This window comes from Yamadazyma tenuis, chromosome 6 (assembly GCF_029203305.1).
Source record: "Yamadazyma tenuis chromosome 6, complete sequence".
NCBI classification, from domain to species: domain Eukaryota; kingdom Fungi; phylum Ascomycota; class Pichiomycetes; order Serinales; family Debaryomycetaceae; genus Yamadazyma; species Yamadazyma tenuis.
Genome location: NC_089466.1, coordinates 6,716 through 28,052, shown reverse-complemented (window position 1 = coordinate 28,052; position 21,337 = coordinate 6,716). Strand labels below are relative to the sequence as shown.

Sequence of the window (21,337 nt, the reverse complement as noted above, 5' to 3'; positions counted from 1 at the left end):
ACTCATCATCACCCTCTTATCACATCAATTGCTACTCCGTCCACCGTAAGTACCCTGCTCTCTATTTCCCACCCTTATTTTTGAAGTCTGTATTCTTCAACACTCCCTCCTATTTCTCAGACCTGCAGGCTATTTCTATCGCGATAAACTAAAACCGCATAATCAATACACATCCATACCCATGTCTGAAGTTCAACTCGAAAGGCCCACTCGTCCTTGTGACCGGTGCAGAAAGAGGAAGACCAAATGTGTCTTTGAGAGTGGACAGGAAAAATGCTATCTATGCAAGATGAGCCATCAGATTTGTGAGTTTAATCTTCCACCATTGAAAAAGAAGCGGAAAGCAAAGTCTCCACTGGCAACCGATATTAGTGCCAATGGCATGTCCATAAAAAAAGACTCGCCGGGTCTGCCAATCCCAGACGATCCCAAACATGTCGAGCTTCCCAAATACTTCTTCCGGCTTGAAGGGAACAACGAGTTTGATCAATACATATTTGGGTCCCTTTTAGACAGCAACAGTATTGAACTCTATCCGGTTGAATCAATCAAAAGAACCATTCTCACCCTGAACGGCACCATCTTCCTTCAGGCCGAAGGCAACATGGAGGATGTAGAGGAAAGAAAAGTCGAAATCGAAAAGATTAACCAGATAATAGGTAATGTGGGCCCCAAGCTAGTTGCTCTCTACTTCAGAATCGTCCATACATCGTTTCCAATTCTTTCGAAAAACAAATTCCTCGAGGAGTATACGGAGGACCAGGGTCATATTAGTCCATGTCTCTTATCGTGTCTATACTTGTTTGCGTTAAATTGGTGGTCTTTTGACTCGGATCTCTCGATTGAGACTAAACCCTCTCAAAAGGAAATCGAGGTGCTTGCGGAAGCTAATTTCTACAGGGAAATCAAGAAGCCCATGATATCGACTGTGCAAGCAGGTCTTTTGCTCATCCAGCACCAGAGTTTTAGGGATAGGTATGATAACCCTTGCGACTGCTGGCCCCACCAGTCAGCCGTGTATGCGTGTGCGCAGAGTTTGGGATTGAACAAGGACTGTTCGTCATGGAATATTCCGGTTTGGGAGAAGTCTTTGAGACGAAGACTCTCGTGGGGGCTTTATGTGCAAGAGAAATGGCTCAGTTTCACTTCCGATAAGCGTTCTCATATCGACTCCAAGGACTGGACTGTAGGTGACCTTGACCCCATAAAGGACTTTGAAGACTTCAAGGAGACGGAAATGGAATCAGAGAATATAATAGATGGTAAAATCGACTTGGAAATTGGTAAGACGTTGTTTTTGCAAAAGGTGGAGCTTACGAAAATAGTGAACGAGATTCTATTACGGCTTCATTCTGAGGAGGCAAAGAGCGTATTAAACTGTTTACCGGTACAAGATCCGTTGTTGAGCTTGAAAAAGACCCTAGAGTACATCAAGCCGTTGCAAATACGGCTTACGGCCTGGGAATCGCGTTTGCCAACTAACTTGGTGATTGAGACTAATGTGCTGAGAGGCTTCATCTCTGGAGCTCCCAACATATACATTTCCAATTTCCTGGCCCAGGTGTCGGTTTTAAGGCCGGTGTTAAGAATTCTCAGCAGTATTAGAGAAAGTAAACTTTTGGTTGACAAGGAATTCATTGGGATCAGAGACATTGTGTACAATAAGTGTATGACGATTCTCGAAAAATTCATCAAGTTCTTGAGTGAATTAAGGGCAGAGCATCTTCAGACCTTCTGGTATACGAGTGCTAGAAATGGGCTAAGTAACATTGTTGTATTTGAGTTTTTGTTGGCCCTTGTATCTAAGAACAAGGCAGAACTAGATAACTGTTTGGACAAGATTGAGGAATCTGTTTGGAAACTTAAGCTTAATAATAAGAATGCCGAGTTCTTTCTGCATGCCATTTCTTGGTGGAACATATTAAAGAAGCACTTGACGTTCAAGCTTGAAAATTTTGTATTCTACAATGAAGGGAATATTGGAGAGAACCGGATCGAAAATGGGAAAATCAAAGATGAATTGATTTATGAAGATCCTAACATTGGTAACAGCCTAACCAATCCCATGGACAGAGCTCAAACCATAGGTAACGAGAGCTACTTACTGCCCGAGTACTTCAATATCGATAGTATGGACAATTTCATCTTCACATACCAGAATGGGGAGTAGAATAACCTTTAGTTTTAATACAACATATCTTAATTATACATATTTCTTACACAGAATCTATCATACTGAATATTCCAGATAAGTATTCTGCTTAGCATCCATCGAACCAGCGAATATCTCTGGGAACATCTTGACAAACTTGTGAAAAGCCCATTCTCGCTTGTCCCAGTTTTCATCACAAGCAGGCTCATGCTTCAACTTAGCCGCCATGAGCTCGTTATCTCTCCAGACTCTCATGACATTTCCCCCCATCATCTTAGCAAGATCTGCATTACTACCATTGGTTTTTGCAGCCACTTTCTTAATAAAATCAGGATACTTGGAAACATCTTCAAGCCCTTTAGGACCACTGGGAATCCCGTCAAAATCACTACCAAAGCCTACATGGTCCCAGCCAATAAGGTTGATTACATACACCATATGGTCGACTGCATCGTCAATAGTCACTTCTCCTTCTTTCTTTAAGAAAATAGGGAAAAAGTTGATACAAATAACTCCATTATTCTTTTTCAACTTCAACAACACGTCATCCGGAACATTTCTACCGTGTTCACACAAGGCGTAGGCTGATGAGTGGGAGAACATTACTGGTGATCGAGATATATCCAACGCATCATGCATGGTCTTCAAGCTCACATGGGCCAAGTCCACCATCATTCCTAATCTATTCATTTCTTTAACACACTCAGCCCCGAAACTTGTCAAGCCTTTGTCCTCTAAGCCACCTGCCACAGAAGAAGCGGCTGTTGCAAACGGGTTATCACAATTATGAGTTAAAGTGATGTACCTGACTCCTAATTGGAAGTATAGTCTCAACACACCCAATGACATATCAATCTGATGAAGACCTTCAACCCCCATGGTGACAACAAATTTTCCTTCTTTGAACCGTTTCCAAGCATCTTCCGAACTGTGCACCATCGCCAAATTGTACTGTTTGCAGAGTCTTTCTGTCACATCTATTTGCTCCATGGTGTCCCTCACCGCACTATTGGGAATATTGAAATCCTGGTAAAACTTGTCCGGATTCTTGCACTCAATGTAACAGCTGAAGAACTGAACACCCACCTTACCTTTTTTCAACCTTGTGAGGTCGGTATGAGCGGTTGTGTGATTGAAGTCAAATGTAGGATTATTTGATATCTCATTGTGAAGCTGGCTTCGCAAAAGGTATGGGAAGTCGTTATGTGTGTCAACAATAGGGTGAGATTTGCAGAGTGTGTCAAGATCCAATTCCTTTGGCTCTGGATTTTTATTTGAAAATAACCCCATTTAAGAAGATTTAGATAGAAAGATTTTGGAGCCGTTTGAGGATAGCGTATTATCTTGGGGTGCGCCACGACTACTCCAAATCTAATTGGAGAACTGGGGAAATTTTGCAGGAAGTCCTGGAATGGTTAGAGAAGCGATATCGAATCTTCTGTACTTTTGCCTCACAAGCATATTATCTACAATGTGGTTTATAATACAATGTGTCGATTAAGATACATAAAAGGTATATTCAAACCCTCCAATTTTAACAATGTTCTTGGCAATAAGCTAAAGCCATATCCATATTGATGAAAAGCAATTACAATTTTAAAACCACAATACGTTTACCTTCCTGTATTTCCTTGAACATCACTAGAAGGTAAAGTCCAAGCAGGATTTGTTAACTCGTCTTTTTGTTCTGTTATGACCCGATACGACGTTTTTATCGTTCCTTCACTAACCCCTGTTTTATCAGCAATCTTGGAAGGTTGTAAGTCGGCCCCAAATATCACATTGGCCATATAAATCACGGTGGCCGCAATCGTGGTTGGCGATCTTCCTGCCAAAACACCCAATTCTTTACATCTCCTAGCAATATACTCGGCTGCGTTTGTGATTTGAGTTCCCAACCCCAAATGAGAACAGTATCTTCTTATTAAATCTTCAGCCGAGGTTTGGGTGGTCTGAATGTTATCTTCGACCAAAGAGAATGCAGCTGGGTTTATAGCATTCTTCTCCCGGATGATTCTATCCATGATTTTGAATACCTTACCGATTTCTGTACGAGGCACATTAGTCAAAGCCCATATTTCTTTGAACGTACGAGGGACTTTGGCTTTCCGACATCCAATGAATATGGAAGCGGCCATGATGGACTCTTGTGATTTCCCTCTCAATGGCCGCTCTTCATACACCAATTTATAAACCTCTTTTGCGGCATCTTGAACAATCTTAGGCAACTGATAACCATCACACATCTGAGATATCTTCGCAAAGGCTGCAGCCAAAGCGTTATCTTTTTTATCCACCAAAGACTTTGACTGGGCTCTACTCAATTCCCGACCAATCCTTAAACTGTCAGGGGAATGCGATATCATCGTGGATAAGTTTTCATGATCCAAAAGTGGGTTCCCAGCATCACCCACACGGCTGGGATCATCACCATTTTGATCGTCGTTGCTAAAAGTTCTCCACTCAGATCTTGTATCAACAACTCTGTCACTTAAGACGAGCCCACAACTACCACACACGATATCCCCCTCACTAAATCTTTCAATAAGATCAGGAGGGTATATCTTACAGTCTGGACAAACAAGAGTGATGTTCAAGTTTGGTCCAGTGAAAGGTTCATCAACAGCTGTTGCAGTTTTAACACTCATATTGAAGGTGGAGTACAATTGTAAAAACAGGGATAGTCGCTTATTAAGTGGATTCTCAGCAGTAACTCACTGGTTAAAATGTTGAAAGGAACAAACACCCAAAGAAACTTCTCTGTAGCTATTGAATACAATTACACACACAAAATACCGATACAACCTGTTGAATCGGAAATAACCTTAAGCTGTAGGTAGTTGTTGATATAGAAGATAAAGAAGTTTTTTTCAAGTTCGCTGACCAGATAAAAAGTCGCGGTGAGTAGTGCGCCAACCCAGTACGTCAAACGGTAGAAGATCCAAGAACTATATGGTTTGTGCGTTAACTTCGGAAGAAGAGGTCGCACTATTTTGACGACTTTCAGTCTGCTGCGAACTGCAAAATTGCAAACATTATGTTCTACTGGGTTTTAGGAAAGAATAGGCTACTTCAAAATATGGTTCGAGCGAGTAGTATGTACAACGGTGTTACACTGCAACAACTTTGTGGGAGTTATGTTCGTGCAATTATGGGCAGCAATGTTGTTCTTCCAGAACGGTAAAATCGTATTCTTATCAAAAGAAGAAGTATTATTTTGCAGCTACTAACGACTTGAACCCGATATTCAAAACTAGAATGGGCACGGGAGATAAAACTATGAGGGTTACCACTGTATTAAACAAATTAGGCCTCTGAAAGAGTTGAGGTCACTGTCAGAAAACTGTTAGAAAACTACCAGAAACCCCTCTCAAAGACTTGACGCATAGATTGAGTTAGACTTTACGAGCTGTAGATCATTTTCCCACGTGAATATATTAGCGAGTGCTATTAGTGTAGGCCTTTCAGGTATATATCACCTATAAAATCCACCCATTGACGTTACCTTCTTCCAACGCAAAAATGTCGCGGTCATTCTTCCAGGACTTTCATCTTCATGCTCCATCTCACTGAACGCCAAATATCACATAATCTGGGTATCAGGACCTCACCTTCATCAACATGGAAATCAATGGTAAGCTAATGATGGTTATTTCCCCTTCTGTATCAATTATAACCCTTCACACCTTATGACGAATTTTTTCCCGATGTGGGAAACTGTGTAAAAGCCGCTTCGCGGCCCTGCATGAGCAAGCTTAACTTTTACCATCTTCCGTATTTATAGGTAACAATGCCCAATTTTGAGTTCATCTAGTTCCTTGCATAATGGCAACCGAGAAACCTGAATCCTTGAAATCCTTGGAGTCTCTGTCGAGTGTCACGTCGGGAAGGAAGAAGTTTGACCCGGTGACGGGTGTCAAACGAGGCCTCAAAACTCGCCATATTTCTATGATGGCATTGGCAGGAATAATTGGCCCTGGGGCTTTTTTAGGTCTTCTGAGAGCATTAAATAATGGAGGACCCGTTGGTCTTTTGGTGGGGTTTTCCATCGTCGGGATCTTGGTGGTGGTGATGATGTTTTCTATTGGAGAACTCAATTCCATGTTTGACTTCAACTTCAACTCCCATGCTGCAAGATGGGTGGATCCCGCTTTTGGTGCCGCTTTGGGTTGGAACTATGCATTTTTGTGGGTGTGTACTCTCATTTCAGAGTATGTGGCAGTGACTTCAACCCTTCAATTTTATAGTGAAAAAGTCCCAATTTACGGGTATTACTTGATTTTGTGGTTCTGCTTTTCCCTATACCAAATGTTGGGAGTCGACGTTTTTGGTGAGGTGGAATATATCTTAGCCCTTGTGAAAATTGTCTTCATATCTGGGTTCTACTTATTTGCCATAATATCTGCTGCTGGTGGAATTAAAGGTCATAGTCCCGGAAACCCATTTCGTGACTATCCTTTGGCTCATGGCTTCAAAGGAATTGCTAAGTCTTTTGTTTATGCTGCCCAATTTTACGTGGGGGTTGAGAGTCTTTCGGTGACGTTCACCGAGCTGAGAAATGTCAGAAAGGCCGTGAAAAGAGCGGTTCTGCAGTCGATTTTTAGGATCTTTTACATCTATTTTGGTCTTTCAATCGCCTATGGGATCACTGTTCCTTGGAACGACCCTGCGTTATCTGATGGAAGTGCTATCCTCAATTCGGTCATGACTATTGCTCTTGTGAAGGCTGGCTGGAAGAATGCCGGTTATTATGTTACCACCGTCATCCTTGTCACTTGCGTGTCGTCCATTAATAGTGCAGTCTACTTTTGTGCTCGGTGTATAATGAGACTTTCTGTTGAGGGTTATGCTCCTAAAGTGTTGGCCAAGGTTAATAAGAATGGGGTTCCCTGGGTTGCTTGTAATCTTGTCCATCTTTTTGGATTTATTTCCTTGTTGTCTATGGACAGTACGTCTTCAGTTGCATACGGTTATATTGTTGGGTTGTCTGGAGTAAGTGCCTTCATAGTATGGACAGGGATAATCTTCACCCATTTCAAATTCAGAAAGGGCTGGCTCCAACAAGGAAATAGTGCCTCCGATTTACCGTTTAAGGCCCCTTTCTATCCATATTCGAACTATTTGGGGATATTTGTTGGAATCTTTTTATGTTTGGTTCAGGGATGGACGGTGTTTGTTCCTTTCCAAGCAGGCCAATTTGTGGACTTATATATAATGTTGCCATTATTTCCCATTTTTTACTTGATATTCAAGTTTTGGAAGAAAACCAAGTGGATACGGTCTGAAGATATGGACTTTGAGACCAACAGAATTGACCATGAAGTAGAGGTTGGAGAGAAGAATGAAGACGCAACAGAAACGGTGGTAGAAGTTCCTTCCAAAAAACAGAAGATTCTGAAGCTTATTTGGAATTACTTTTAGTAGTGTGTAGATCAATGTACCTTTCAGCAAGATATAACACGCTCCCTGTTATGTGGAAGGGCTAGACTAGAGACATACAAGAAACTGGGTTTGTCATCAGCCGGAATTGTCGTAATGTCTCCGGAACACGCTGCTTGCTTAGTTATGTCAGTCCGCTCACCTCATCAGCCCATCCGTTCGCACAGTAGCATTTACTAGCCGATTTGTACTCGCCGACTTTTTTCGGCCGCCTTTTTGTCATAGCCATTTATTTGATACAGGAAAGTGTCTAGTGCAGCCAAAATTTAACCTGATGGTAGGTACCAAGTACTAAACTACAGTACCAACTAACTTACCTATAGTACCACGAAACTAAACTACAGTATCCAGTAAGTATATTACAGTACCAAGTAATGAAACTACGGTACCAGCGTACCCCAAAAATCCTGCTAAAAAATTCCTCTTGGCTCCTTGCTCGGTTGTGGATACCTGCTTACAAATATTTTGAGACTATAAAACAGCTGAGCATTCACCTACACTGTATATCACTTTGAAAATGACTGTTAGAATTCCCTTAGAATTGCCCGCAGCCTCCACAGGCCACTCAGCTCCCTATCCGCTAGTCAAGGGTTTGGACTATGAGTACCCAATTCCCGAAGGTGTTGTCGGATCTGCAAAAGAGTTGACAGACAAAACGCCCAAGATGTTTCAACCTCTCAAAGTTGGAAACATGGTGCTTCCCAACCGAGTGGGAGTCTCCCCCATGTGTCAATATACTGCCAGTAACAATGAGGCCACCGAATATCATAAAGTTCACTACGGTGCTTTGAGTAGCAGAGGTCCAGGGCTAGTGATGCTTGAAGTCAACCTGGTAGCACCGCATACCGGTGTTTCGGTGGTTGATTTAGGTCTCTGGAACGACGTCCAGGCTGTCAAGCTCAAACCGATTGTGGACTTTGCCCATGCCAATACCAGTAAGATTGGTCTTCAAATTGGCCATGGTGGTAGAAAGGCCCAGGGTAATCCGCCGTTTGAATACTTGGAAAACTGGAACGACCCTAGAGCCATTAAAGAGGAAGTGGTGGGTCCTTCTGCTGTTCCTTTCAGACCCAAAGGAAGGCTCCCTACTCCAACGCCCTTGACAGTGGAAGAAATCAACACCATTATCAAACAGTTTGGAGCTGCTGCGAAGAGAGCTGTTGAGATCTCGGGGTTCGACTTTGTTGAGATCCATGGAGCCCACGGATACTTACTTGGTCTGTTCTTATCTGCGCATTCGAACAAGAGAACCGACAAGTATGGTGGGTCTTTTGAGAATAGAATTAGATTTTTGTTGGAAGTCATTGACGAAGTCAGAGCCAATGTTCCTAAGGGTTTCCCGGTGTTGTTGAGAATTAGTGGTTCTGACCTTCACGACTCCAATCCCGATGCTTGGACTACGGCCGACTCGGTGAAGTTGGCACCAATTGTCGCTGATAGAGGTATTGACTTGATAGATGTGTCTGCTGGTGCTAACGATAGTGACGCCGATAGACCCAAGGATAAGTTCGGAAAGTTTTTGCCCATTGCTGCTGCCGTGAAGAAGGCCGTTGGTGATAAGTGTTTGGTCAGTAGTGTGGGTACTTTGCACGATGCTAAGAAGGTCAATCAATTGCTTGAAGACGGCGTTATTGACTTCGCGTTCGTGGGATCTCCATTTTTGATTAACCCGGGTTTGGTGCTTAGTTGGGCTCAAGAATTGGATGTGAGCGTGTATCAAATTGCTTCTCACTGGCCATTCCATGCTAAATATGCTGAAATGATCGAGTACATCAAATCTACAAAGCTTTAGAATTGGTAGGGATTTATAGAATTATAGAGTCAAATAAGTTGTTTTATTGGCGTTAGTCACCAGCGGTTCCTAACTGGAAGCATGTCTGTGAGTTTTTGCTTTTTCGTCCTGTTGGAGGCTTAATGCGCTTTTAGAATTTGCAACCACAGTTGCGACATGAATTATGGTGAAATTATATAAATTAGAGTTTGCAACCACAATTGCGACATGAATTATCGTGAAGTTATATAAATTAAACATCCACTTAAAGTAAAACTCAACTAAGAATTATGACCCAATCAAAGAAACCGAACTTTATAATCATTGTAGCCGACGACTTGGGGTTCACCGACACATCTCCTTTTGGGGGGGAAATAGATACTCCAAACTTGAAACAATTGGCTGATAATGGCTTAAGATTTACCGATTTCCATACCGCTTCTGCTTGTTCTCCTACACGGTCAATGTTATTGTCTGGAACAGACAACCACATCGCTGGGTTGGGTCAGATGGCTGAGTATACCAGAATTTACCCCGAAAAATTTGAAGGAAAACCAGGATATGAAGGGTACTTGAACTTTAGAGTGGCTGCGCTCTCGGAAATATTGCAGGACAACGGTTACTACAACTTCCAATCTGGAAAATGGCACTTAGGATTGACTCCCGAGTACTGGCCTTCCAAAAGAGGGTTTGAAAAAACCTTCACGTTGCTTCCAGGTGCTGGTAACCACTATAAGTATTTCCCCAGGGATGAAAATGGTGATTATATCAAGTTCTTGCCGCCTATATTCCAAAAAGATGACGAGCACTTCGATCCAGAAGATCTTCCTGAAGATTACTACAGTAGTGACTACTTTACGGACAGATTCATCGAGTACTTGAATAACGATGATATCCGTGGCGATCGGCCTTTCTTTGGGTTTTTGACATACACAGCGCCTCATTGGCCTTTTCAAGCTCCACCAGAAGTTATTCAAAAATATGCTGGAGTGTACGATGATGGTCCTGCTGAGTTGAGAATTCAACGGTTAAAGAGTGCAATTAAGCTCGGGTTAGTCCCTGAAGGGGTTGAAGCTCACCAGGTTGAAACACAACGTCAAAAAGCATGGAAGGACTTGTCTGACGAAGAGAAAAAGATCGAGTCGCAGATCATGGAAGTGTTTGCTGCCATGGTGGATAACTTGGACAGTAATGTTGGCAGGGTCATTAAAGAATTGGAAGCCAAGGATGAGTTGGAAAATACCTTCATCTTGTTCATGTCGGATAATGGAGCTGAAGGAATGTTGTTGGAAGCATTGCCAATGTCTTATCAGAATTTCCAAGCCACTGTAAGTGAATACTACAATAATTCTCCAGACAACATTGGAGGCAAAGATTCTTTCTTCCACTATTCTGACCAATGGGCCCAAGCTGCCACTGCCCCTTCTTATATGTACAAAATGTGGGCTACTGAAGGAGGCATCAGATGTCCTTTAATTATTCATCACCCTGAGCTTATCAAAAAGCCTGCCATCAAAAATGGATTTACCACTGTTATGGATATTCTCCCTACCGTTTTGGAGGTAGCAGGTATACCACATCCTGGAAGTCAGTTCCGTGGTAGAGAAGTTGTGCCTGTCAGAGGAAAATCATGGTTGTCTTACTTGAAAGGAAACCAGGACTTTGTCCATTCTGAGGACACAGTTACCGGATGGGAGTTATTTGCTCAGCAAGCCATTCGGAAAGGTGCCTTTAAAGCGTTATATATTCCCAAACCATTGGGACCTGATAAATGGCAGCTATTCAACCTTAGAGATGACCCTGGAGAAACAAAGGATCTTGCAGAACAAAACCCCGACAAGTTGCAAGAGCTCTTGGAGCATTGGGCGGAATATGTGGCCGAAACTGGGCTTATTGAAATTGGCGGCGACTTTAAAGCTCACTACAAGACCCTCGCCATCTAAACTCAATTTTGCGTAATACTAATCGAAATTTGTTTATACAGAAAGGGAATATATAATAAGGTAAAGTGTCCTTGGGCCTTAAATGGCTAAGCTAGAAAGTTTGGGAAATTGTCATAGGGAATCATTAAAAATTAAAAGCAAACATTGGTTGAAGTCCAATGGCGAAAAACAGGGTGTCATAAAGGGGAACACTCAAACTAAAATAAATGAAAACAATCCAATAACAACCATTATCCATGATTTGGAGATACTAGAAGCTCCAGAGTTACTGGATTCAGCACTGGGGACGGCGGTTCCTGTCGCTGACACAGATCCAGTAGCAAGGGTTCCTGTGGCACCCCCAGCAGCACCAATGCTTTCTCCAGTAATAGTAGCAGCAACGCTTTCACCAGCTTCAGTAGGGGCAATACTTCCACCAGCAACTGTAACACTTGTGTCGAGGATGGTGGTACTATAAACTTGACCAGCAGAGTTTTTAGTGACGCTAACCGCACAGGGAACGGTAACTGTGACACTGTCGATTTCAGTTACAATGGTGGTCAGGTATCCCTTGCACACGTCACATTCCCCGGAGGTATGGGTATAGGTAACAGTTTCCCCCGCGGTGTTTGTCGTAACTTCCACATCACAAGGGACCGTCAACGTAACACTGTCAATTTCAGTGACCACGGTAGTCTCGTAATGGGAACACACTGGACAAGCTTCAGTCGCGGTAACGGCTTGCGAGTTGGTAACTGTTACACAAGCACCTTTAACACAGATAGTAGAAACAGTGGCTTCGTTAATAATTGAAGATTCGGTTATAAGGTTACCTTCAGAGTCGGTAGTAACGAGAACATCAGCAGTTTCAGTAGTTGGATTACCGTCTGAATCATTGGTGGTAAATGTAGTCGTGTACTCAGTACATTCAGGACAGTCTCCGAGATCACTGGTGGTGGTGTACAAATCTCCATCAGAGTCGGTGGTGACAAGAACATCACCACTTTCAGTAGTTGGATTACCGTCTGAATCAGTGGTGGTAAATGTAGTCGTGTACTCAGTACATTCAGGACAGTCTCCGAGATCACTGGTGGTGGTGTACAAATCTCCATCAGAGTCGGTGGTGACAAGAACATCAGCAGTTTCAGTAGTTGGATTACCGTCTGAATCAGTGGTGGTGAATGTAGTCGTGTACTCAGTACATTCAGGACAATCACCGAAAATAGAAGTGGTAGTGTAAAGATCTCCATCAGAATCTGTTGTAACGAGAACATCACCACTTTCAGTAGTTGGATTACCGTCTGAATCAGTGGTGGTAAATGTAGTCGTGTACTCAGTACATTCAGGACAATCACCGAAAATAGAAGTGGTAGTGTAAAGATCTCCATCAGAATCTGTTGTAACGAGAACATCACCACTTTCAGTAGTTGGATTACCGTCTGAATCAGTGGTGGTAAATGTAGTCGTGTACTCAGTACATTCAGGACAATCACCGAAAATAGAAGTGGTAGTGTAAAGATCTCCATCAGAATCTGTTGTAACGAGAACATCACCACTTTCAGTAGTTGGATTACCGTCTGAATCAGTGGTGGTAAATGTAGTCGTGTACTCAGTACATTCAGGACAGTCTCCGAGATCACTGGTGGTGGTGTACAAATCTCCATCAGAGTCGGTGGTGACAAGAACATCAGCAGTTTCAGTAGTTGGATTACCGTCTGAATCAGTGGTGGTGAATGTAGTCGTGTACTCAGTACATTCAGGACAATCACCGAAAATAGAAGTGGTAGTGTAAAGATCTCCATCAGAATCTGTTGTAACGAGAACATCACCACTTTCAGTAGTTGGATTACCTTCTGAATCAGTGGTGGTAAATGTAGTCGTGTACTCAGTACATTCAGGACAGTCTCCGAGATCACTGGTGGTGGTGTACAAATCTCCATCAGAGTCGGTGGTGACAAGAACATCAGCAGTTTCAGTAGTTGGATTACCGTCTGAATCAGTGGTGGTGAATGTAGTCGTGTACTCAGTACATTCAGGACAATCACCGAAAATAGAAGTGGTAGTGTAAAGATCTCCATCAGAATCTGTTGTAACGAGAACATCACCACTTTCAGTAGTTGGATTACCGTCTGAATCAGTGGTGGTAAATGTAGTCGTGTACTCAGTACATTCAGGACAATCACCGAAAATAGAAGTGGTAGTGTAAAGATCTCCATCAGAATCTGTTGTAACGAGAACATCACCACTTTCAGTAGTTGGATTACCGTCTGAATCAGTGGTGGTAAATGTAGTCGTGTACTCAGTACATTCAGGACAGTCTCCGAGATCACTGGTGGTGGTGTACAAATCTCCATCAGAGTCGGTGGTGACAAGAACATCAGCAGTTTCAGTAGTTGGATTACCGTCTGAATCAGTGGTGGTGAATGTAGTCGTGTACTCAGTACATTCAGGACAATCACCGAAAATAGAAGTGGTAGTGTAAAGATCTCCATCAGAATCTGTTGTAACGAGAACATCACCACTTTCAGTAGTTGGATTACCTTCTGAATCAGTGGTGGTAAATGTAGTCGTGTACTCAGTACATTCAGGACAGTCTCCGAGATCACTGGTGGTGGTGTACAAATCTCCATCAGAGTCGGTGGTGACAAGAACATCAGCAGTTTCAGTAGTTGGATTACCGTCTGAATCAGTGGTGGTGAATGTAGTCGTGTACTCAGTACATTCAGGACAATCACCGAAAATAGAAGTGGTAGTGTAAAGATCTCCATCAGAATCTGTTGTAACGAGAACATCACCACTTTCAGTAGTTGGATTACCGTCTGAATCAGTGGTGGTAAATGTAGTCGTGTACTCAGTACATTCAGGACAATCACCGAAAATAGAAGTGGTAGTGTAAAGATCTCCATCAGAATCTGTTGTAACGAGAACATCACCACTTTCAGTAGTTGGATTACCGTCTGAATCAGTGGTGGTAAATGTAGTCGTGTACTCAGTACATTCAGGACAGTCTCCGAGATCACTGGTGGTGGTGTACAAATCTCCATCAGAGTCGGTGGTGACAAGAACATCAGCAGTTTCAGTAGTTGGATTACCGTCTGAATCAGTGGTGGTGAATGTAGTCGTGTACTCAGTACATTCAGGACAATCACCGAAAATAGAAGTGGTAGTGTAAAGATCTCCATCAGAATCTGTTGTAACGAGAACATCACCACTTTCAGTAGTTGGATTACCGTCTGAATCAGTGGTGGTAAATGTAGTCGTGTACTCAGTACATTCAGGACAATCACCGAAAATAGAAGTGGTAGTGTAAAGATCTCCATCAGAATCTGTTGTAACGAGAACATCACCACTTTCAGTAGTTGGATTACCGTCTGAATCAGTGGTGGTAAATGTAGTCGTGTACTCAGTACATTCAGGACAGTCTCCGAGATCACTGGTGGTGGTGTACAAATCTCCATCAGAGTCGGTGGTGACAAGAACATCAGCAGTTTCAGTAGTTGGATTACCGTCTGAATCAGTGGTGGTAAATGTAGTCGTGTACTCAGTACATTCAGGACAGTCTCCGAGATCACTGGTGGTGGTGTACAAATCTCCATCAGAGTCGGTGGTGACAAGAACATCAGCAGTTTCAGTAGTTGGATTACCGTCTGAATCAGTGGTGGTAAATGTAGTCGTGTACTCGGTACATTCAGGACATGCAGAGGCATCACTTGAAGAACTAGACGCTTCACTTGAAGAACTAGACGCTTCACTTGAAGAACTAGACGCTTCACTTGAAGAAGAAGACGCTTCACTTGAAGAAGAAGACGCTTCACTCGAAGAACTGGATGCTTCGCTCGAAGAACTGGATGCTTCGCTCGAAGAACTGGATGCTTCGCTCGAAGAACTTGATGCTTCGCTCGAAGAACTAGATGCTTCACTTGAAGAAGAAGACACCTCACTTGATGAAGAAGACGCCTCACTTGAAGAACTAGACGCTTCACTTGAAGAACTAGACGCTTCACTTGAAGAACTAGACGCTTCACTTGAAGAAGAAGACGCTTCACTTGAAGAAGAAGACGCTTCACTCGAAGAACTGGATGCTTCGCTCGAAGAACTGGATGCTTCGCTCGAAGAACTGGATGCTTCGCTCGAAGAACTTGATGCTTCGCTCGAAGAACTAGATGCTTCACTTGAAGAAGAAGACACCTCACTTGATGAAGAAGACGCCTCACTTGAAGAACTGGATGCTTCGCTCGAAGAACTAGATGCTTCACTTGAAGAAGAAGACACCTCACTTGATGAAGAAGACGCCTCACTTGAAGAACTGGATGCTTCGCTTGAAGAACTGGATGCTTCGCTTGAAGAACTGGATGCTTCGCTTGAAGAACTAGATGCTTCACTTGAAGAAGAAGACACCTCACTTGATGAAGAAGACGCCTCACTTGAAGAACTGGATGCTTCGCTTGAAGAACTGGATGCTTCGCTTGAAGAACTAGATGCTTCGCTTGAAGAACTAGATGCTTCGCTTGAAGAACTGGATGCTTCACTTGAAGAACTGGATGCTTCGCTTGAAGAACTAGATGCTTCGCTTGAAGAACTAGATGCTTCGCTTGAAGAACTAGATGCTTCGCTTGAAGAACTGGACGCTTCGCTCGAAGAACTGGATGCTTCACTTGAAGAACTGGATGCTTCGCTTGAAGAACTAGATGCACTAGAAGATTCACCTGGAGGCACTGGAAATTCTAAACATGCCATGCAAGCAGATGCACTTGTGGAACCAGCTGGGACCGGACCGTCGTAATAGATGGCGTTACCTGAGTATGCTAACAGAGGAATACCGAACAAAAATGTGTCCACTACAAAAAGATCCTCATCATAACCTGTACCGATAACAAATTCAACATTTTCTGCGGCAAGGAAGGAACCTCCATTCAATGTCAATACACCATCGGCATAAGAGTAACGGTAGATAGCAGTGGTAAGACCAAGGTAATTTCCACCACCAAATCCGGCAACCTTATAAGTTTGAGTAAGCAATTCTGCAGTGGCTCGAAGAGATGAATCTGAGGCACTCAAGTAAAATGTTTGATCTTCGTCAACGGCATACGTAAGTGAGGTAGATGGATATAAGAACACAGTAGAGTCTTCACCAATATCAATACAACCAGAACCTTCGATCTTTGTACTTTGTTCGTAGACTTGGTTAATCAAACAGATGGTACCCTCATTAGTGATAGTTTGAGTCCCAACACCTAGAGCCGCACCCAAAAGGACTTCACCTGTAGACCGAGTGGTCAACGAGAAAACCATTAAACCGTCATTCTCCCACGAAAGACCCAACACACTCATAATTGGAACACCAAGTCCATCACCCCCAAACCACATGGTACCTGTATTGCTGAACGATATTGTTGCAGTCAAATAAAAGTCCGGAGTGGTGAGAGACTGGATGGAATTGAAAGCCCAATCCCCACTGTTCGTAATACTGGTACCTACAATGCTGGCAGTCAAGGCAATCAAAGAACTATCTGAAGTGAGGTAAAATCCACCTTCATTATTGAAACTACCTGTAAATGAGGCTACTGCAACATCAATGATGGAATAGTAAACATCTGGGTAGATATGAGTGTTTCCAAGGGATATTGAAATTGTTCCCCTATCAATTGTATTGGAAGTGATATCCTGAGCATTAGCTAGCAAAGCCAGGAAGGCGGTGACTAGCAATCCCTTCAAAGATTTAGAAAACATATTCAACCTCTGCCTCAAATCCGCTGGAAATTACCAAAAATTTAAGGCTACGACAGCCATTTATACGACTACAGAAAATGGTTGCAAACGAAAAAAAAACAACCATATCCTCCGCACATGAAGATGGATTTCACAACAAAAACTAGGGTGCAGTTTTTAAGTGTAAAAACTACATTATTTTAGTGCTGGATGTGAATTTTTTAGTCAGAGTTGGCTCATAGCTCCTGCATTGGGGCCGTATTGGTTGTAAACGGTGTGTGAAGGAGAAAAATATTAGGACTCGCAGAATTTTTTAAACAAACTTCTTAATATCCGCTGCATGCATAAAAATAAAAAAACCCTTTGTTCTGACGCCTTCGTTCTGCACGTACGAAGGCGTCTGGCTTACTCTCAATTATACTAAGCGATACAGTCGCTCTTCATTATTAGCTGTTAGCCGTTCTTATCGACTACTCAACTGCTACTTAGATTGTAGTTCTAAAGCTTCTTTCAACATCATCAGTTTCGGTTGAAATATCTTTAAAGTTATTTCGAAAAAAATAAGGTTTGTTCAAAGTTCCTTTTTTTGTTACCTAACCTGAACTTTGTGGGCGAGATTCAAATTGCCTTAACAAGATAATAGCACTGGCCTAGGAACCCACTATTTACGGCTATTGTTGTAGACCTTATTGATTGTTACGAATACCTTGTTCCGTAAAACTAGTCTCCAATGACCTACAATTTACTTGTTTTTGTACTCTCTCACTCTCTTACCATCCATTGATATATAGTACGACAATTACACTAAAAGGTTTAAAAAGGGACCCTCTTGTATAAAAACAAGAATAACTAGATTGACATCAAATTTCATCCAAAAATTCAAAAGATAGCTTTGCAGAAAAAATTGCCTGACTAGATTTCTGTGCTTTTTACGAACCCAGAGGGCTACTGTGCCAGCTTTCTGGTGTATTGTTTGGAAATTACGACTCCGAACAATCCTGTATTAGTTACGAGAATTCTCCACTGATGAATAAGCTCGAAAAAAATAATCACCCAGTTTTGACTCTTGGTAACCCGATTGAAAGGATTCTCGGTACGACGAAGGAATAATAAATCTTTGCAGGGCTTCATTTAGTGGACAAAGTTCATCACAAACAAACCTTTTACCTTTTCCTGAGATACATTCCTAGCTTCAATCACTCTTTCATCTTGTGCCAAGTTTAAGCGCTTCTCCAGCTGCTGGAGTTTACCACTTTCTGCTTGTAGTCAAAAATAAAGGTGACGATAGGAAAATTAATTTTTTAGGGTCCTTTTAGTTGCTAGTATTGCGCGCATGGGAAGGCTTAGTGTCCACCGAGGCTACTGTCATGGGTGTGCTGGGTATGCTGGGCGTGCTGGGCAAGTATTACCATGATGCACCCCATGTTAAATTAAGAGGAAAGATCTCCAAGCTAATTTCTTGGTCAAGGCGGACTAGACAGTTGCAGGCGGAGCTTATGAAGGCTAACAGTGACACATTCTTCGGACATTGTTGATCCGGACTACACTTCTGACCTACACACTCGTTGAAAGCAAGCTGTGTACATCAACTTAGAGCATTTGGGTGATACACCTCTTCCAGTGTTTAACCGATACCATTTAATTATAATGTGAAGCTCGCTACTGTCAGCGCACGCTGTTGATGGTGGCTTTGACATGAACAGCTACCGAGATTTCAGCAGAGGCGAGGAAAGAGGACAGGGCAACCAAATCACCGTATGAAACGAGGAGTGCACATTAGGGCTCGTGCTGTTTTGGGTACTAAAAAGCGTGCATCGGAACTTTAAATTCATATACGGCGCTGTGAGGATCTTTAATCTCGAAAATTTAGAGGCCTGACTTAATTCATAGCAACCTCTTTTTTGTCTTGGCCAGAGATCCTGGTATTAATTCGTCCTAAAATATTCGGGGTATTATCTGTGTAAATCTCTCGAGACTGAATATTTCCGCCAATCTGTTTTTCGGTAGAGGGATTAGCATCTGGCCTAACTAACCTAGAATTTCATTCGCACGAGAAATGTGGGGTAGAAAGCTTACAGGCAGTACAGTATTAGGATTAAGGACACGCTTTGTAGTTCCACAAATATCAAAGCGTATACGACTTTAGCCCAATATGCGGTGTTTCATTTACGCGTTGGATTTCAGTTTTAGACTTTGGGTTAGATCTAGAGCACGGAGTTGGCTTTTTTAACTTTTTTTAACTTTTTTTCTCTCACTTATAATTCTCTTTGCATTTAGAGAGCTATTTTCTATAAACCATACGAAGTTGTGGATCGGACTCAGAGATTTTCCCGTTCAATAATGTTCTCAATGGACTGCTTGATGGACTCCTCAAATGGAATAGGGTTGAAGTTCAAAATTCTCCGAGCTTTAGAGCTGTCGGTGATCTTGGAGATAGTTAAAGGTGGACTAACTGCTGTTGGGACTTTCTCAGAGTACTTGGCTGGAAAGTCTCTCTTGAGAATATCAACTATTTCAGACATGAGGTGTTCCTTTTCTTCAACCAAAAGGAATCTTTCATTGAAGGCCTCTTTGTTGTTTGTGGCAGAAACAAATGACTTGGAAAGGTCTCTAACATCGGAGTTGTTTAAATGGTAGTGCAAGATAACATCCAATCCTCCCGTAATGTACAACTTAATAAGGCCCATAACCCCAACGAGTTTCCTATAACCCCATGGAAGAGGACCCGAGATCATATAGGGGGCAATTGAAGTAAAAGACATACCTCGCTTGTTCTCACTGCTTTTGATGAATTTCCACATCATCTTCTCCACCAAGATTTTGGACTTCATATAGCCGTCAAGAATTTTTGCGTCTTCGGGGGTCCACGAATCATCATTAACAATTGTTCCTTCTGGGTATGAGTCCGCAAATCCAATGGCTGCAAAACTGGAACAGAAGATGAATTGCTTGACAGATTCAGTATTGGCAGCCAAGTTCAAAAGGTTCATGGTTCCAGTAATAGCAGCATCATAAATCTGTTCAAGAGGAACATTGTTGATGAACGGATAAGCAACATGGCAAACGTACTCACAGCCATCAATTGCTTCTTTCCAGCCTTCTTCTTTGCCCAAATCCGCTTGGAAATATCTGATATTCTTCATCGCCTCATCGGACAAGTTTCCAGTCTTTTGGATCATTTCCTTAACCTCACTCAACTGGGAGATATCTCTCATAGTGGTGTTAACCTTGTAACCATTCTTGATGTATTCAAGAACTGTGAATACACCTGTATGTCCTGTAGCGCCTGTGACTAAAACCGTAGACATTATTGAGCTAATAATATTAAAACATAGGAATATTGGCAGCTCTTTATACTTTTAACGTCAAACAATTGATTTGTCACCATGTTGCTTACATAACGAATTCCCCCAGATGCGAAAATTTTGGTAACCGATATGTCCGAGCCTAGACAATTCATTATCCAAATGTTGTGCATTAGTACCCTAAGCGGACAAAGGAATCTTTCAGTAGCCATAATATTGTAGGTTTTTGTAATTTTTCCTGGTTGCATAATTGTTAGCGGCTTAGACTGAAATTGAGACGACCGATATATCCTTTTGGTGTTAGAGCTTCTCAAAATCTTTTCTCGACTTATAGAGGAGAGGCCAAATATGGACAAGGCATCAATACTCCTTGATTCAATTTCTCCCTCTCTCCTTGGGCTTTAAATCATAGAGGATCTGCTACATATATATTGTTATTATTTTTGATTTCAGTATGTTCAAACTAGCCATTTCTCCAGCCACGACCCTATTACTTTGACACTAATTCTTCAGGTTAAGTGAAGAGAAATTTATCCAGATATTCAATTAGGAGTTTGCAAGAGATGCTCCTTTCACAATACCCTTGTTGATTATTTTTGTTGTATTTTTTGTTGTATTTTTTGTTGTGTTTTTTGTTGTGTTGCTTGAATTTCTTTGTTCCGTAATTTCTACAAAGATTTGTCGTTTTTATAAAACATACTCAATTGGAATTAAATTTATAAACAAGAATAGATCCAAAATCTTAGCTTCAAACCAAACAGCTGGTTTGATAATCTACAATCCACAATAGAAGCATTATCTTGTGCACTTGAGCTTCCCAACATCATAGTTTCCTTTACAACTCGTGCCTGTTCACTTGCTTATTCCTACATTGGTCCGAACCTACTTTAACTTGCCTTCTTCACGGTAGACAAAAGCAACATGATCATGATAATAGACCGAAGCATACTGAATTGAGCACTAATCAGCATGAATTCTGCAATTACAGAAATTTGTACAAGCTAAATAATCATTAAAAACTATAAATAGGGTATTTTGT

General features: G+C 42.0%; 8 protein-coding genes across 8 annotated transcripts; 4 read left to right on the top strand and 4 right to left on the bottom strand. All coding sequences in view use genetic code 12, as the record gives it.

Annotated features, from left to right (window-relative positions):
• Window positions 1-289: 289 nt before the first annotated feature.
• Window positions 290-2,170, top strand: PSN45_004226 (uncharacterized protein; the record flags this gene model as incomplete). Its single annotated transcript, XM_006687223.2, has 1 exon — window positions 290-2,170. The coding sequence occupies one exon, from the start codon at window positions 290-292 to the stop codon at window positions 2,168-2,170; it is 1,881 nt and encodes a 626-aa protein (XP_006687286.2).
• A 60-nt stretch (window positions 2,171-2,230) lies between these two features.
• PSN45_004225 (membrane dipeptidase family M19 protein) lies at window positions 2,231-3,442 on the bottom strand (the record flags this gene model as incomplete). The annotated part of the gene is made up of 1 exon (XM_006687224.2): window positions 2,231-3,442. The coding sequence occupies one exon, from the start codon at window positions 3,440-3,442 to the stop codon at window positions 2,231-2,233; it is 1,212 nt and encodes a 403-aa protein (XP_006687287.1).
• A 323-nt stretch (window positions 3,443-3,765) lies between these two features.
• SUA7 (transcription initiation factor IIB) lies at window positions 3,766-4,800 on the bottom strand (the record flags this gene model as incomplete). The annotated part of the gene is made up of 1 exon (XM_006687225.2): window positions 3,766-4,800. One exon carries the CDS (start codon window positions 4,798-4,800, stop codon window positions 3,766-3,768), a length of 1,035 nt encoding a protein of 344 aa, XP_006687288.1.
• Window positions 4,801-5,977: 1,177 nt separating this feature from the next.
• On the top strand, window positions 5,978-7,573 carry PSN45_004223 (uncharacterized protein; the record flags this gene model as incomplete). Its single annotated transcript, XM_006687226.2, has 1 exon — window positions 5,978-7,573. One exon carries the CDS (start codon window positions 5,978-5,980, stop codon window positions 7,571-7,573), a length of 1,596 nt encoding a protein of 531 aa, XP_006687289.1.
• A 535-nt stretch (window positions 7,574-8,108) lies between these two features.
• Window positions 8,109-9,383, top strand: OYE32_2 (NADH-dependent flavin oxidoreductase; the record flags this gene model as incomplete). Its single annotated transcript, XM_006687430.1, has 1 exon — window positions 8,109-9,383. The coding sequence occupies one exon, from the start codon at window positions 8,109-8,111 to the stop codon at window positions 9,381-9,383; it is 1,275 nt and encodes a 424-aa protein (XP_006687493.1).
• Window positions 9,384-9,652: 269 nt separating this feature from the next.
• On the top strand, window positions 9,653-11,305 carry PSN45_004221 (arylsulfatase; the record flags this gene model as incomplete). Its single annotated transcript, XM_006687227.2, has 1 exon — window positions 9,653-11,305. One exon carries the CDS (start codon window positions 9,653-9,655, stop codon window positions 11,303-11,305), a length of 1,653 nt encoding a protein of 550 aa, XP_006687290.1.
• Window positions 11,306-11,497: 192 nt separating this feature from the next.
• Window positions 11,498-17,014, bottom strand: PSN45_004220 (hypha-regulated cell wall superfamily protein; the record flags this gene model as incomplete). The annotated part of the gene is made up of 1 exon (XM_066158241.1): window positions 11,498-17,014. One exon carries the CDS (start codon window positions 17,012-17,014, stop codon window positions 11,498-11,500), a length of 5,517 nt encoding a protein of 1,838 aa, XP_066014338.1.
• Window positions 17,015-19,311: 2,297 nt separating this feature from the next.
• PSN45_004219 (uncharacterized protein) lies at window positions 19,312-20,301 on the bottom strand (the record flags this gene model as incomplete). The annotated part of the gene is made up of 1 exon (XM_006687230.2): window positions 19,312-20,301. The coding sequence occupies one exon, from the start codon at window positions 20,299-20,301 to the stop codon at window positions 19,312-19,314; it is 990 nt and encodes a 329-aa protein (XP_006687293.1).
• Window positions 20,302-21,337: the final 1,036 nt, after the last annotated feature.